Genomic DNA, 16,354 nt, shown 5'->3' on the forward strand with positions numbered 1-16,354 from the left:
GGGGGGCTTTGGGGGATAAGGACACATATGTAATACCTTAATCAAGAAAGAAAAAAAAGAAAGAAAAAAAATTCATGCAAGAGTAGGCCTTCCCTCCCCCGGCTGCCGGCACTCGCTTCCCTCCAGCACCTGGGACCCGGGCTTCCCTCACAGCCCCAGCTTCGTCCGGTCTAATCAGCATATTACACTTTTATTATTATAGATAACATGCCACTGGCAAATAAAGACAGTTCTTCTTCCTATATGCCTTTTGTTTCTCTTTGTTGCCTTACTACAATGGCTAGTACTTTCAGTATAATATTTAATAGGTGTGGCGAGAGTGGGAATCCTTGCCTTGTTCCCAATCATGGAAGGAAAGCATTCAATATTTTGCATTAAGGGTAGCTATAAAGCCATTTTGTAAATGCCCTTTGATTATATTCACTATGCTTATTTCCTTTTCAAGTTTACTAGTTTTATCATTAATAGGTATTACATTGCACAGCTGATGTGGCTCAGTGGTTGAGCGTCTATCTGTGAATCAGGAGGTGACTGTTCAGTTCCTGATCAGGGCACATGCCCGGGTTGCGGGCTTGATCCCCAGTGGGGGGCATGCAGGAGGCAGCCGATCAATGATTCTCTCTCATCACTGGTGTTTCTCTCTCTCTCTTCCTCTCTGAAATCAATTAAAATATATATTAAAACAATAGGTATTACATCTTTTAAAATGTTTTTCTGAATATAGTAATGATTATTGTCTTTTATTCCTTTACTACGATGAAATACATTGATTTATTTTAGCAATATCCTCTTGCATTATTTTTATAATCTCTCAAAATTGTAAAGAATATTATTAATGTAACCTTATCTATATTTTTTACTGAACTACTAGTAAATCTGCAAAAATGCAATAGGCAGCTAGGGATAGGTCCTTGAAATAATATTTGATCTAAGAAATATATCTTAGAAATTGACATGACAATCAAAGAATTCCTCTTGCATAAAGCCCCTGGTCCAGGTCATGTTACTGAGGTTTTTTAATGAATGTTCAAAACCATTAATTTTTACATTAGACAAATTATTCCAAAAGTTAAAAAAACAAAACAAAACAAAAACTAACTAGCTCATTTAATGAGTTTAGTGTGACCTTGATTCCAAAACTGGGTTACAACAGTACAAAAAAATATAGAACCATTTAATTTATGAACATGAATTTTTAAGTATTAAATATAATTTGGGATAATCAAATCCAACTTGACTTTTAAAAAATTGATCATTAGGTAAGGTTTATCCCAGGAATACAAAGATGGTTTAACATTAAAAAAATATATTAATATAATTCATTACATCAACACACTGAGGGCAAAATATTACCTAATTATTTCAATAAATATAGAACATATACTTCATAAAATTACATAATAAAATATTGTATGTCCACACAAAACTTACACATGAATTATTTATCCATAATAGCAAAAAATTAGAAATACCTTAATTGCCCACCAACTGGTGAATGGACAGAGATAATGTGGACTATGCATACAATGGAATGCTATTCAGCAATGCAAAAGAATAAACTATATATGAACCTCAAAAACATTACACAGAATGAAAGAAGCAAGACACAAAGACCATATATTGTATGACTCTATTTATATGAAATGTTCAAGAGACTTCCTATCTCTATAAAGATTAGTGCTGTGGGTGGGAGTGGAGATTAACTGTAAAAGGCATGAACATTCTTACTGAGAGGATGAAAATATTCTAAAACTGATTTATGGTTATGGCTGCACAACTTGTTATATTTACTAAAAATTCTTAAACTATATACTTGGAATTTAATGCTATATAAAATATCTATTTATCTATATATACATATAAGCCAAGCAACTGGAAAGACTGGAACGACGGGTCACTATGACGTGCACTGCGGCCGGCCAACTAGCCCGATCCCCCGGCTGGCCCGGTCCCTGGTCAACCCCTCCCCATGGCTGGCCTGGCCCCCGATCAGCCCCCCAATCAGGGGCGGGGCCAGCCTGCCAACCTCCTGCAGCCCCTCCTCCCAGACCCGATCGCCCCCCCACATCCCTGATCGGGGGCGGGGCGGCCAGGCAACCTCCCAAGGCCTCTCCCCTGGCCGGCCTGGCCCCGATCATCCCGGATCAGGGCAAGCCAGCACCGGGCCTCTAGTATCATAATAAAGTTATTAAAAAACAAGCACACAAAACACTACATGTTTTACAAGGTCAGATGCAAATAAAAATATATGAGTTGAATATAGAATGACTGCCTGCAGGTGTATTTATGCAGGGTAAATGGGAATGGGGATAAAGAGGAATTTATAAATTAATAAATAATATTCTGAACAAGAGATAGGTCTGCACTGAAAAATGTGAGTTGTCAATGTAAGATTATGACCAATCCTCTGTTAATGAGGTTTAAACAAAAGTAAAATACAATAAACATTTTTTAAAAGAGAGGAAGAAATAATAATTCCACTTTATGTCCTATATTTGCAGACACTAAACTAAGCCATATAATATAAAAATAACTTAGGGTAACCTAAATATGTGATTATGCTACTTAAAAAGTATTTGAAATACAGTCAATACTTTAAAACCTGTGGGTTCTAAATCAGGAGATAAAATGGACAATTAAAAAAGGACAAGTATTCACTGAATATTGCAGGGTAAATATTTTACTACTTTAATACCCTGTTAGATATCTATGATATGATAAATTAAAGAAGCATACAACCCCAAAAGATATTGCTAAATACTGACTTTAAGGACTTAGTAACAACAGAAAACCACTTTTTTTCCAAAATATATACCATGAAATCATTAGACCTATGAAAAATTCTGTCTAAAAAGTAATCCTTGATCAAGTAAGTTTGGAAATACTACACACATATACCCCCAGCAATGTATTCACAATACATTAGCATATTAAAGTCTCTAAAAAGACAGTCTCCAAGACTCGAAAAAAAAACTAAATCTGCCTTATTTTATAAATCCTTAAAATTCTTTTTTCATGGAACACCTTTTCATATTAAGAGAAATATACACTTTAGAAAATGCATCATTAAATAGATGTTCTTTGCTCAGAAATTCATTCAACAAATATCTATTGAACACCTGCCGTGGGCCAGGCCCTGTTCCAGGTGCTTAGGATTTCAGAGGTAAGGAAACCAAATTTCATGACCTCATGGAGATTTTCATTACAGTAGATATTATATGTTCTACACATGTTTTTTTTTATTATATGTATAATAGGTGATAATATTGTCAAATAAATGGGCATAGATATCAATAGACAAAGAAACAGCAAGAAAATCAAGAAAGTATCTGAAACAGTATGTTTAGGCATGATGGATTAGATCAACTTAGTAGACTTTAGAAAAAGACAGGAACCTACTAAAGATCACTGATTTATAGCCAAAATCTTCATCAATAAGGAATGTTTAAAAGGACTTCCACAATGGATATGATGCAGTCATATCATTCATGTGACTAATATAGATAAATAAGTTAAAAAGACTGCAGAAGATTATGTAAGTACAATAGGATTCCACCATTTGTTTAAAAAAAGATTGTCTAGAGCAGCAGTCACCAAACAGTGGCCCGCGGACCACTGTTGGTCTGCGAGGTCCGAAAGGTTGGCGACCGCTAGTCTAGAGTCAGTCTTTTTATTATAAATTTATTTGTGAGTAGGAAATTTCTGAAAAGACACAAAATTTAATAATGGTTGGTTACCTCTAGGGAGCTGGAATAAATGATCAGAGGACTATTTTTTACCTTTATGATTAACTCATTTTTTAAAAACAAGATTCTTTACTTTTATTCAGATATAAAACACCTTTTAAGACTTACTGACTGATGTATTTGTAGGCAAAGCAAAAAAGATGAAGGCAGGAAGTGGTATGATTTTTTTTCTAGGTTTCAGAAAATTTAACTTTTAAAAGGACAAAGCACCACTTTGTATACAGTGGTTAGGAAAATATCTCAAAACGAGGAGCTTTGGGGTGATTAGGCATGAGACTTTGAAACAAAGGGCAAAAAAAGGGGACTTGACTGAGGGTTTATCTTCTGAGACAACTATACGCTGACACCCAGAAAAACAAGATACTGAAGAATAAAACTAAAGCCAGCACTTGTGAAAACAGCTGAATATGAATGATTTGAGGTATTTAAGCATCGCCTTCTCACTCTAAATATTTAATGTAGCAAGTAAATATCCGTTTTTCTGATTGGAAGTATAAAACTATTTAAAATGGAAAATTACCTTTCTTATAAGGTGGTTTTCAGTATCTGCCACATATATGATATTGTTCATTATGGCTACACCCTGTGGTGAATTAAAAGTTGACTCTGAAAATATTCCATCTTTTCTTCCAGGATTGGGTCCTAAAAGACAAGATAGCCATAAGACAAAATTTTTCCATTTAGTAAAACCTCCAAAAGAAAATCTGTATTTAAAGCCGAGATTTTAATATAAATAACATGATGTTTCTATCTGAACACTAAAATGTTTCCTAATATATCTGTTTTTCTCAAGAGTAACAAGTGTTGTTAGTGACAGGGTGTATTAGATAATGGCTACTAGTGTACTTTACAGTAACATATATCAGAAGAAAATACTTTTAAAAGCATCTTAAGTACCTGTTACCTACATTAGAAAGAACTAAATATAATTTTAATTTTTAAGCATCTAGATGAGTGATATTGAACAATTTGGGAAGATATGCTCATTTGATAATACTATTGACAGGTGAACAACATAGGTTTGCATTGCATGGGTCCACTTATATGAGGATTTTTTTGTTTTAAATTTAAAAATCTACTTGGCTTTATTGAATGATTCATGAATCAGGCAGCATTCCATCTAATAAACAAAGAAGCTCTCTACGTGGATTTTTTTCAATAAATACTGTAAATGTATTATTCCCTTTGATTTTCTTAATAGCATTTCTTTTCTCTAGCTTACTTTTTTGTAAGAATACAGTATATAACACATATATATACAATATATGTTAATTGACTTTATGTTATTAGTCAAGATTCTGGTCAACAGTAGGCTATTAGTAGTTTAGGCTATTAGTAGTTAAGTTTTGGGGAAGTCAAAAGATACATGTGAATTTTCAGCTGCACGGGGGGATGGCACCCCTAAACCCCAAATTGTTGAATGGTTAACTATACAATGAAAATCATGAACCCTTTCCTTATGGAAAAATACACATACCCATAAAATGTCACAAATAATTTCAAGAGGTTCCTAGATCCTCAACTCCATTCAAGCATTTCTTAAGAGTCCATGAACCCTAGGTTAAGAATCCTCCATTTACTATTTCACTTTGCCACAAAGTTCTATACCTTATAGATACTGTAAAATAAAGAGTGTGATACTGGTCTAGTGACCTACTTCTCAGCTTTTGTAACACATGTGGAGTTTTAAGAGTGGAGAGTAATTAAAATATAATTGTTATTTCTTTGACCAGAGGACAAGCCATTCAAAGTGTCTAAGTAAGCATTTCCAAACTATGTTTTGCACAACTCCACTGTCCATAAGAGGTTAGTAAGACAGGTGGATAGAAACATAAACTCAAGAGCCCAAAAGACTTGATTTAAATCCCAGCTCTATATCTCTTTAGCTGATGACCATTCTTTGTGTCTCAGTTTGTCTTCTGTATAATGGAACTAATAATATACCTAACTCACAGCACTATGAGGACTAAATAAATTAATACAGGTAAAGTACTTAGAATAATGCCAGAAGTTGCCTGGCCAGCTTGCTCAGTGGTTGAATATAGACCTATGAACCAGGAGATCATAGTTCAATTCTGGTCCGGGCATATGCCCCATGTGGGGCGTGCAGGAGGCAGCCGATCAATGATTCTCTCTTACTGATGTTTCTGTCTCTCTCTCCCTCTCCCTTCCTCTCTGAAAGCAATAAAAATATATTTTAAAAAAGTAAAAAATGCCAGAAGTAAATGTATTACTATTATACTAATATTATTATTACTATTGTTGACAGTTTTACTGTTATTACTATTATTAGCAATATTATTATTGTTGGTGAGAGTTCCCTGCAGAGGAAAAAAGGGAGAGAATTGTGGTCACTTCAAATTAAAAGATACTGTGCACTATAAAGTCTCTTGGATATTCATGAGGTACATTAGCAGAGTAAAAGATATGAGAAGTATAGTAAAACCATCACAAACAAAAAATTTGTTAAACCACATCTAACTAGTTTTTCCTGGTATAGCTGAACACAGAATTCTTTTTCAAAAATTCTAGAATAACTATTAATTTATTACAAGATAACAGTATTCCTAAAAACATGTCTGGGAAAGCTAGCTTGTTGTTAGTTTTCTCTATTTAACAACAACAACAAAAAAGAATATTTACCTATACTATTTTAAAAGTTATAGAATCTATTAGAAACTCTCTTAACCATTTAAATTCAACCTGCTACAACATTTTGAGTAACAATTCTCATAACTGCATGCCATAAACCAAAATACTAAGTTACTAAAACAAAATAAACAACATAAAACACACACATACTCTAACAAAAACAACAAGAAATAAAAAATTCAAGAGCTATAGGAATAATATCTTGGCATATGAAGATTAGCACCAGGGTTTAGGAACATGATTAGTTTATTTGCACTAGGAGTGCAAGTATGTCTATTTTATGCTGTATGTGTTACTCAAGTGGGCAGCAGAGATGAATTACTTTTCTCTCTGATTAACATGTTGTTAATAAATTATTCTTAAATTAATAAGACTTTATTAATTATGTAGATGTAAATAAGAGCCCTTTTTAGATCTAAGATCAGAGAGATATGAAACAAAATGATCCATGCTTGAATGATACTTATATTTTGCTAAACCCAAAGGGAAATGATCTAGATGTATGAGTAAGTTCTTATGGAAGGAAAAAGAAAATTATATACAAATCCTAGGTTATTTATTTTATAATCTAAGTCTCAAGTTCCTAAGGAATTGTCTTGGTCTTAAAAAAAAAATAAAAAAGATATGGAAAAAAAAAGATAAGGCTATATTTTGATGGAAAGTGAAATACAATACTTCCATTTAAAATGCCCCAAATCCAAAATGTATATAGAGTATACAGTAGGTCCTCAAATACATTCAGCATTGTTTTATTATAATGTTGATAGTATGCCACAGGCACTTAACTCTTCTTTATATCAATTAGCCTATGGTAAAATTTCTTTTGTTATATGTTTTTTCATTTGAAGCTGCAGAACCTATTGAGGATGTTAAGTGAGGATTTACTGTAATCTTATCTAATAAAATAGAAACATGCAAATTAACTGTACCCCCGCTACACCCACCAGCCACGCCCACCAGCCAATCAGGAGCAAGTATGCAAATAAACCCAACCAAGATGGCAGCGGCCATGGAGCTGGAGCGAACAGGAGGCTTGGATTGCCTCTGGCGATGGAGGAAGCCAAGCTTCCCACCTGCCCTGGCTGGCTGTGGGCTCCGCTCAAGGCTACAAAGTTTCAATTATAGAAGATAAATAAATCCCAGATACCTGCTTCCAGCGCTGTGGCCTCCGCTCAAGGAGGGCCTGCAAACAGCCATCAGCCCCTCACCCAGACTGGCCAGGCACCCCAGTGGGGACCCCCACCATGAAGGGGGTGTGGCCAGCTTGAAAACAGCCCTCAGCCCCTCACCCAGGCTGGCCACGCCCCCCCAGTGGGGACCCCCACCCTGAAGGGAGCGTAGCCAGCCTGCAAACCACCACAGGCCCCTCGCCCAGGGTTTTTTTTGAGGGAGAAGAGATTACTTTAGGTACCATACATTAAGAGATTACTTTAGGTACCACACCCCCAGGGAATCCCCACCCTGATCTGGGACACCCTTCAGGGCAAACCAGCCGGCCCCCACCCGTGCACCAGGCCTCTATCTATACTAATAAAAGGGTAATATGCTAATTAGACTGGGAGACCTTCCAGGAGCCTCCAAGGGAACCCTCACCCTGATCCAAGACCCCCATCATGGCAGACCAGCCAGCCCCCACCCGTGCACCAGGCCTATATCTATACTAATAAAAAGGTAATATGCTAATTAGACCAGGAGACCTTGCAGGAGACCTTCTGGATGTCCTTCTGGACAAAACCATGGTGGTGGGACCAAGGCAGAGGTGGTTAGGGGTGGTCAGGTCAGGCGGGGAGGGCAGTTGGGGGTGATCAGGCTGGCGGGAGGGGCATTTGGGGGCAAGCAGGCTGGCAGGCAGAGTGATTAGGGGCAATCAGGCAGGCAGGCAAGCAGGTGAGCAGTTAGGAGCCAGCAGTCCCGGATTGCGAGAGGGATGTCCGACTGCCGGTTAAGGCCCGATGCCTGTAAACTGGCAGTAGGACATCCTTCAAGGGGTCCCAGATTGGAGAGGGTGCAGGCCGGGCTGAGGAACAACCCCTCCCCCGTGCACAAATTTCATGCACCAGGCCACTAGTACTTTCATAAGATACAATAAGTGTGGTAGTTTTTTTTAAAAAACAAGATATACAAATATACTTTAAAAATTACTAACTTAAAGATTTCCTCCTTTTGATTTGAATGGGGTTTTGTAGGGGTTTTTTTTGAGGGAGAAGAGATTACTTTAGGTACCATACATTAATTAACAAATTTCATGACGTTAAAGTCAATGTATAGTGCTATAATTAGTTCTTATTTATAAATTTCAATATATTTCTTTGAACTCTTTTCACTAAAAATACATTACATATCATAATTAAAAACAAACTTTACCTCCAATGCTGTACTGAATTTGTCCATTCTTCCAGACGACCAAAATTCTATGATGTCCAGTGTCTGCTATTACCAATCTCTTAGAAAGATGGTCTACTGTTACTTTGCCAGGAAACAGCAATGGTGAAGGTGGCAAAGAATCTTTATAGAGTTTTATTCCAATTTTATTAGCTCTGATCTGGCCTCTGTCTTTGTAATACTTTAAAGCTATTGAAGTATACAAAAACAATTTCTCTTTGTGTCCCTCTCCAATCAACGAAAACAACATGTTTCCACGGGGTCCAAGTATGACCACAGTTGGCCAGCAGGACACCTCCAGTTCTTGCCAAAGGCTGGCATCTGCATCGTTAACCACAGGGTGGGTGATGTCATATCGAAGAACAGCACTCTTAATGTTATCCAGGACTTTTTCATTTGGAAACTTAGCCGAGTGAACACCAACAATCAGAAGACCATCTAAATGAAAGAAGTTAAATATTATGAAATATTAAAGCCTGAATAGCATCATCCACATATTAGGCATTGGCTCATTAAATATAAATAGTCCAGAGGAAAAAAACAATAAAAAAGGCAGAACTAAATTAGTGTGTGTATTGGACTGCATTTAAACACAGGTCTAAAAAAAATTAACATTCAAGGTTTCTTTTATTTCTAGAACATGTTCTTGGATTCTAACTTTAGATATTAGTTCTGGTCAGTTGTTTCGATTTTATTCTTCAGAGTCTCCAAGTAGTCTTATGTTGGACCTCTTCTGCTGTCTTCCAATCCAATCATTTTTTAACTCTTGTTACTTTTCTTTAGCTCATTTTTATTCCCCAAGTTTTATCCCCTGCTTTACTTCAATGCCCCTTATTCCATTTTTACATGAATTTATTGTCCCTTTGGCACAATTTAGTATTCATTTCTAATATAATTCTGACCTTTTCCTTCTATTTCTTTTCTGACTTCAATCAGGACATTTCTTCTTTTTTTTTTTTCTTTTTGGTCCATTTCTGTTTAGGTTTTGAATTTTGATACAAGTTGCTTTTTCATTATTCCTAAAATGTTTGAAAATATGTAATTCAATTGAAAAATTGTTAGTTTTTGCCAATATTGTGATCATTTTTTAAGTGAGAATTTTCATCAGCATTTCAACTCTGAGTCATATTTTCAACGTTTTAAAGTTTCACATGGATATGATGTTTTTAACATTCCCTTCATGTTACGGACAGGGCTCTCAATTTGAGAGCGCCCTCTTCTGACAGTTCCCTTTTTCTGTGTAGTTAATCACACAGAACAAAAGTAGGAAGGTCTTAGCCCCAAGTGTCCTTTCCCTTTGCTGAATCCTGTGAGTGCTCCTAAACCTGGTGGTGGTTTTAGGAATCCTGACACAAAATGAAATTACATATTGACTCATTAAAAAGTTTAGTTTCACTATAAAATAAAAAATGCATTTTCTAATTTTTAATAAAGTATAAAAAAATAGTATATGCTACATGATGAGAATTCCAGCATTTATTCAGCTGTATTATGGCATTTACGTTTTTAGAAATCTAATTTAATTATATATTAACATATACTAAGTAATCACAGTTTAAAATATGCCAAGTTTTCCTAATTGTTTTCTTACAAAACAAGAATACTTTTCCTTAGATAAAAGCCATTCTGCTAAATTTGGGTATTATATAATAATATACCATTAATGTATCCAGCATGAAAAGAAAAAGAAAAATTTAGAAACTCTAAAGTAGAAAAGGAAAGAAAACCACCAAGGCACCTGTTAGCGTAATATAAATGTGAACTGAACTGTTAAGAATAACAACCTTAGGATATAACTACATTCTTAAACAATGTTTAAAGACCAGACCACTCATTACTATTAAGTACAGTATCTTCTTACTTTAGACTTTGGCATTATGATTTCTCATATGCTACTGTAAACGTGAAACTGATCATCATTACAAACCTGACTTTAAAAGCTGTTTTACAGAGGAAGGAGACTGGGTATTAAATTGGACCTCTTTCACGGAGTTTTGAATTAATAAGCACTCCCTCACAAAGCTAAGCAATTCTGGCTTACTGATAAAATGAACTGAACATTCCATGGAAGCTGAAATAGGTGGCCAAATGTCATTTTTAAGAAGTATTAGCATTGCTGCAAATATGTTCAGAAACATATCAGATAGTAGTGAGAAAAGACAGCCGCAAGAAAGCCAATGAAGTTAGCAACAGTTCATTGACCTTTGATGTAATCTCTGGGTATGCCAGCTTTTGTGACTATGAATTGAACTTCTAAAATTAAAAAAATTTTTTTTTCATATGTAGCATATTACTGAAATAATGTTTCTTTGAAATTATAATGTTGAGATCATTTACAAAGTATTTTACTTTTCAGAAGTGTATTTGTATGTAAAAATAAGGTGTTAATTACACTGTGCTATGAAAAGGAGCTTTTCAGTAAAGTGATAAAGAGATTACGAGGATCCATTCTAAGAATGTGTTCCAGGTATAGGGTTAACCAAGAAAGTTAATCAAATACAGTCTTTTAGGGGTAATCTTAAGTGTGGAAAAAGTTAACTCTGGGATTCTTAACCCAATCTGTAGTGCCTCTCTAAAACTCAAATGTTGTTATGATGTGATCATTCTATTAAACAAACAACCTTTAATATCTCTGTATCTTAAATGGAAGGAAAAGCCTAACTATTAAGAATGTTATACAAAGCCCTTCGGTACATGGTCCAAACCCAACCTACCTTCCTCTCCTTTCGCTTTTCCCAGGAGCTCCTACAATCTTGCCAAACTACGCTATTTACCACTCCCCAAGAAACCCACGCTCCATGCTTTCCTGCTAGTTTCCCTGTTGCTTCCCCCACCTGTCCCATTTTCATTTTCAGCTGCACTGCCACTCTTTTTCCCAGTTCCATCTAAATGGTCTCCTTCTCTGAGAAATCTTTTGCAATGCTTGTAGGCAAAGTTAGTCATTTCCTCAGGTTCCAAAATGCTTTTCATTCAACTCTGATACACTGATACATATTCCCCCAGCAGTTAAGCAGAGAACCTTACACCTAACACATGTTCAATAAATGTATTCATTTACAGGGGCTTGAAGAAGACACAGCATTCAAAACCTAAGAGATGAGATACTCATAGTTCTTAAATCAATACAGATGAATTTCTGAAAACATGATTTAGCTACTGGGACTTTTGAGTTCTTGGTAAATCTCATTGTTTAGCAATTTGAAGATATAACCTATTACAATTTAAAAGCAACTGAAGCTTCACTAGCACTGAAGATTTTATCTTTCACTCCTGTTTTTTAAGTTTCAAGATGTCCTTCACCTTGCACATGTATACTCCCTTCTCATCTTTATTCACAAGATCATTGACTCTTTCTCATTTTTATCTTTTATTAAGAGAAGAGCTTCAATTAATTTCAACCTAATTAAATGGAACCTTGAGTTTCATTTACCCCCCATGCTCTCTTTTAGGAAAAAGTAAACAGGAAAAAAAGTCTCTGAAAAAAATCTCAAACTTCTAAAGTAAATATTAAGATTAATCTCTTACATCTTCAGAATTTGCAATACCATAAAAGAGGATTTCCTAGTGTTTTGGAAGATATTTTTCATAAAGCAGGTCAAAGAAAGAGCATCTGTTATAGTATTCTGTATTGCACTGTTGTTCATGTGCATGTCATTCAAAATGAAAAGAATAATCACATTTCCTATTAAGAACTTTAAACCTTTTTTAAAAATATATATATTTTATTGATTTTTTACAGAGAGGAAGGGAGAGGGATAGAGAGTTAGAAACATTGATGAGAGAGAAACATCAATCAGCTGCCTCCTGCACACTCCCTCCTGGGGATGTGCCCTTGACTGGAATCGAACCTGGGACCCTTAAGTCCGTAGGCTGACACTCTATCCACTGAGCCAAACCGGTTAGGGCAAGAACTTTAAACCTTTCTATCACAGTTCTTGAGAAGAGTATAAAATCAGAGTCACACATTTAATTTATACAATTAACTTTTTAAAATACTTGATCCTGAGAAAAGTACATTATGTCCTATTCTTAGAGAAAAATATACTAAATTTACTAAATGCTGGTTCTAGTATCACTAAATTTAACGCTTCTGAAAAGGTACATGGAGTCCTTAATTCATAGATTAGAAATTATTTTAGAATTACTGAAGTCTTGCCAAACATTCATTCGCCTGTGAGGAAATGAGTCAGCTACTCTTCCAGTGTCTGTGTCTGTTAGAACCAACTGAAGGGCAATTACCTTTATCCGAGTAGGTGTGTTCTAAGGCATGGAGATCAGGCAGTAGGTGAATGCAGTTTATGCAGCAGTAGGTGAAGAAATCAAGGATGACCACTTTTCCGCCCAGGTCCTTGTAAACAGAAATAGGCCCCTCCGTGTTCAGCCATTCTAACCCTGAAATTTACACAAAATAAATGATCATGACTAAAAGGACAATTAATCTAAAATGTGAACCACTTATTTCTTAGGAGAAGATGGGTGTGCAGAGAAGACAGGGGGAACAAAATGGGAAAGAAGCTGTAATGAGACAGCCCTGCAAATATAGCAAGAAAAAGCTACCAAATTCTTTCAGAAACACTATAGCAGTCTGTGTAAAAAAGTAAGATCAACACATTTAGGTAAAAAACAAGAGGAAATATCAAATATTATTAAGAGGGCCTAAGTACACAATAAGGTACAAAAGGGCTACTGAAAATGAGTCAACCTTAAAAATAGCAAGTCATGACTAAATATCAAAAAGGAGCAAAGTGTTCAAATCAACGGTTAAACATACAAAATGCTTAAACCAATTTCATAAAAGAGCAGAAATACTTGATTTGAAGGAGACCATAAGTGCAAAATATTTTAAATGCGAAGTTAAGAAAAATACACTGTTACAGATTTCATGTAAACATTAGTTCCCTTCCCTCCAAAAAAAAAAAAAAAAAAAAAAAAATAGAATCTCCTTAATCTGCACTTTTGCAATTCAGAATTTATAATTACTTGACCATTATTTACAATTTTAACTAGGCACTATGAAGATAGATTTTGTTAACCTAACATTAAAAGTACTGCATTTTGCCCTGGCCAGTATGGCTCAGTTGGTTGGAGCATCATCCCGTGCACTGAAGGTTGTGGGTTTGATGCCTGGTCAGGGCACATATCTAGATTGTGGGTTTGATCCCTGGTTGCATGCAAGAGGCAACTGATCAATCTTTCTCTCTCTACCTTCCTCTCTTTCGAAAAATCAATAATGAAAAAAAGTAAAGCATCTTCATTTAACCAACTTAAGAAGACAAAGATAATGAGTTTGTTGCTTATAAGTAAATAAATGCAGCTCCTAAAACTATTAATTATACTTTTAAAGTATAATTGACATACAATATTTAATTATACCTTAAAACAGGCATTTGGAAATATTTTATAGAAACTGAAAGCCAAAGTTGGGTGGATCCAGTGCATAATAAGAACTAGTGACTAATAACAGTAACTGGAGTTACTCAAATATAACAAAATTCTAAAAACAAACCAACAAAAAACCAACAGACAGTTGGGTGGGTGAGGGCATGTGCTGGGTAGTGGGAGCGGCCAGGGAGAGGTCAATGGGGGGAAAGGAGACATATGTAATACTTTAAACAATAAAGAATTTAAATTTAAAAAAAATTAAATTAAATTATTAAAAAAACACACACCAGAAAACTGCTAATTAAATTACCACTTCTGCCAATTAATCCAACTTATTAAGGTTTTAGGGTGAACTCTTAATTATCCATTTTAATAAAGTGTTAATTATATGCCAGATCAAGTGATTACATATAATTTCAAGTTAATAAATGTATTTTTTATATCCTAGTTGCAAAATATTTATGAACCTGTCTTTTAAATTTTTTTTTCTGTAAACAGTCAAGAGTGACTTACATTGATGGCAGAGAAAATATTATTACATGTCAGTTATTGTGCTAGGTGCCTCTCAGGCTTAATAATATCATACACTTTATAAAAACAATAATGACAATCAATATAATTTTAAGAGCTGCTAACATTTACTGAACTCCCCTATGAACTAAGAACTTTAGGTATGTTACCTCCAGTCTACATAATAAACAGGAAAGGTAAATACTCATTCTATTTTGCAAGTGCAACACAGGCTTGGAGAAGTCAAGTAACTTGCTCAAAGTCTGCAGCTAACAAATGGAATAACTGGGATTTAATTGCAGGTCTGTCTGACCATCCATTATATCACACTAGTTCCGTAAACATGTGTTTCTTTTAAGAAATGAACAAAAACATACTATTTTTGAGACAGAGTTATGTTTATGACTTCCTGCTATCAGTTTACTGATAAAGAAACCAAGAAAAAGTCATCTCTAGAATTCTGTCCTCAATAATTAGGTCCAGTAGAAAACGTGACTATGTCAAATACGAAGCTTGAATATTTTGTTACATTATTTACCAGTCAAAGGTCAAATCTGATGGTAATAAAATACACTCATTATAAATACAAAGTCCGGAAAATAAAAACAGTAGCCTAAATCCTAGCTGATGGCCTGCTCTTATAATTGTACTACACAACTAACTTCTCATAAAGTTTTTAAAAAACATGCATATATATCCTATATATGTGTGTGTGTGTGTGTGTGTGTGTGTGTGTATATATATATATATATATATGTATATTCTTTCAAAGTTTCTTTGATGGGATAAGCACTCATGTTCCCATTTTTTTGGTAAGAATTCCACAATATTTCAAATCCAGTATAGGATGAATAACAGAAAATAAAAAGCACTTTTCAAGGTGGGAGAAAAGGCCTGGAAAGACACACCAGACATTTGCCGGAGGTAAGGTTCCGATACACCTCCCTGGAGACACTGAACCCTGTCACATCGACCCAATTAACTATACATGTGGTTTCAGTGTCCTGCCAGGAGGCATGCCAACACCACCAGGCAGAGCAGTGGCAGTGCGGACCCAAGAAGGGAAAGCGGGTTTCATATATCCCAGCAAGATGCGCCTAGAAAACAGCACTGCCGGGTGGCCCAGCTCCCTCCCTCGTGTTCCAAACACTCCCAGCGCCCGCCGGGAGTCGGACCTTGGAGATGGGCCACCTCTGATTCCGATTTTTTAAACGATCCGTTTCACGACTTGGAACGGAGACGTGTGACGGCGCTAAGAAAGCATTGGCATCTGCGGTCTTTAGCATCCGACCCCGGCAGATGGTTCCAGCTGTGAGGCCCGGGGCAAACTCACTCAGCTTTCCCCAGCCTCCGTTTCCTCGACTGTAAAGCAGGGCTCCTGAGAGCACGTCCATGGGCGGTGGGGAGGCAGAGAGAAGATCATTAAGATAACACCCCCGGAGGGTTCGGAACTGTGTGTCACATAAGAAGAGACGGGTAAAATGCTAGCTGGGCTGGAGCAGAAGATGCTGGGCAACCAGACGGAAAGGGCCGGGGGGCGCGGGCATTGTAATCACTGCGCACCGGGGCCACTAAACAGTCCCGGCAGGTGCAGTGGGTGAACCTGAGGTCCGGACGGGGCTCAGGATGCAGGACCCAAAGGCGGGCCCCGCCCTACAGACACCCCCACGGGCGCCGCCGCT

At 36.2% G+C, this 16,354-nt stretch overlaps 1 protein-coding gene across 2 annotated transcripts in view; it reads right to left on the minus strand.

The window, feature by feature from the left end:
• Nucleotides 1–16,308, minus strand: part of NHLRC2 (NHL repeat containing 2) — a 41,438-nt gene extending 25,130 nt beyond the window's left edge. Inside the window, exons 1-4 of one of the 2 annotated variants that reach the window (XM_014546356.1) lie at nt 15,848–16,308; nt 13,020–13,172; nt 8,763–9,218; nt 4,267–4,388 (exon numbers count right to left, since the gene is read on the minus strand). In XM_014546356.1, the coding sequence (XP_014401842.1) occupies nt 4,267–4,388; nt 8,763–9,030 (390 nt within the window). In that variant the 5' untranslated portion in view covers nt 9,031–9,218; nt 13,020–13,172; nt 15,848–16,308. Of the gene's footprint in view, nt 1–4,266; nt 4,389–8,762; nt 9,219–13,019; nt 13,173–15,847 lie in introns of those variants that run through there. The other variant, XM_014546357.1, reaches the window with a different exon arrangement.
• Nucleotides 16,309–16,354: the final 46 nt, after the last annotated feature.

Source organism: Myotis brandtii, unplaced genomic scaffold (assembly GCF_000412655.1).
Source record: "Myotis brandtii unplaced genomic scaffold, ASM41265v1 scaffold441, whole genome shotgun sequence".
In the NCBI taxonomy this organism is placed as follows: domain Eukaryota; kingdom Metazoa; phylum Chordata; class Mammalia; order Chiroptera; family Vespertilionidae; genus Myotis; species Myotis brandtii.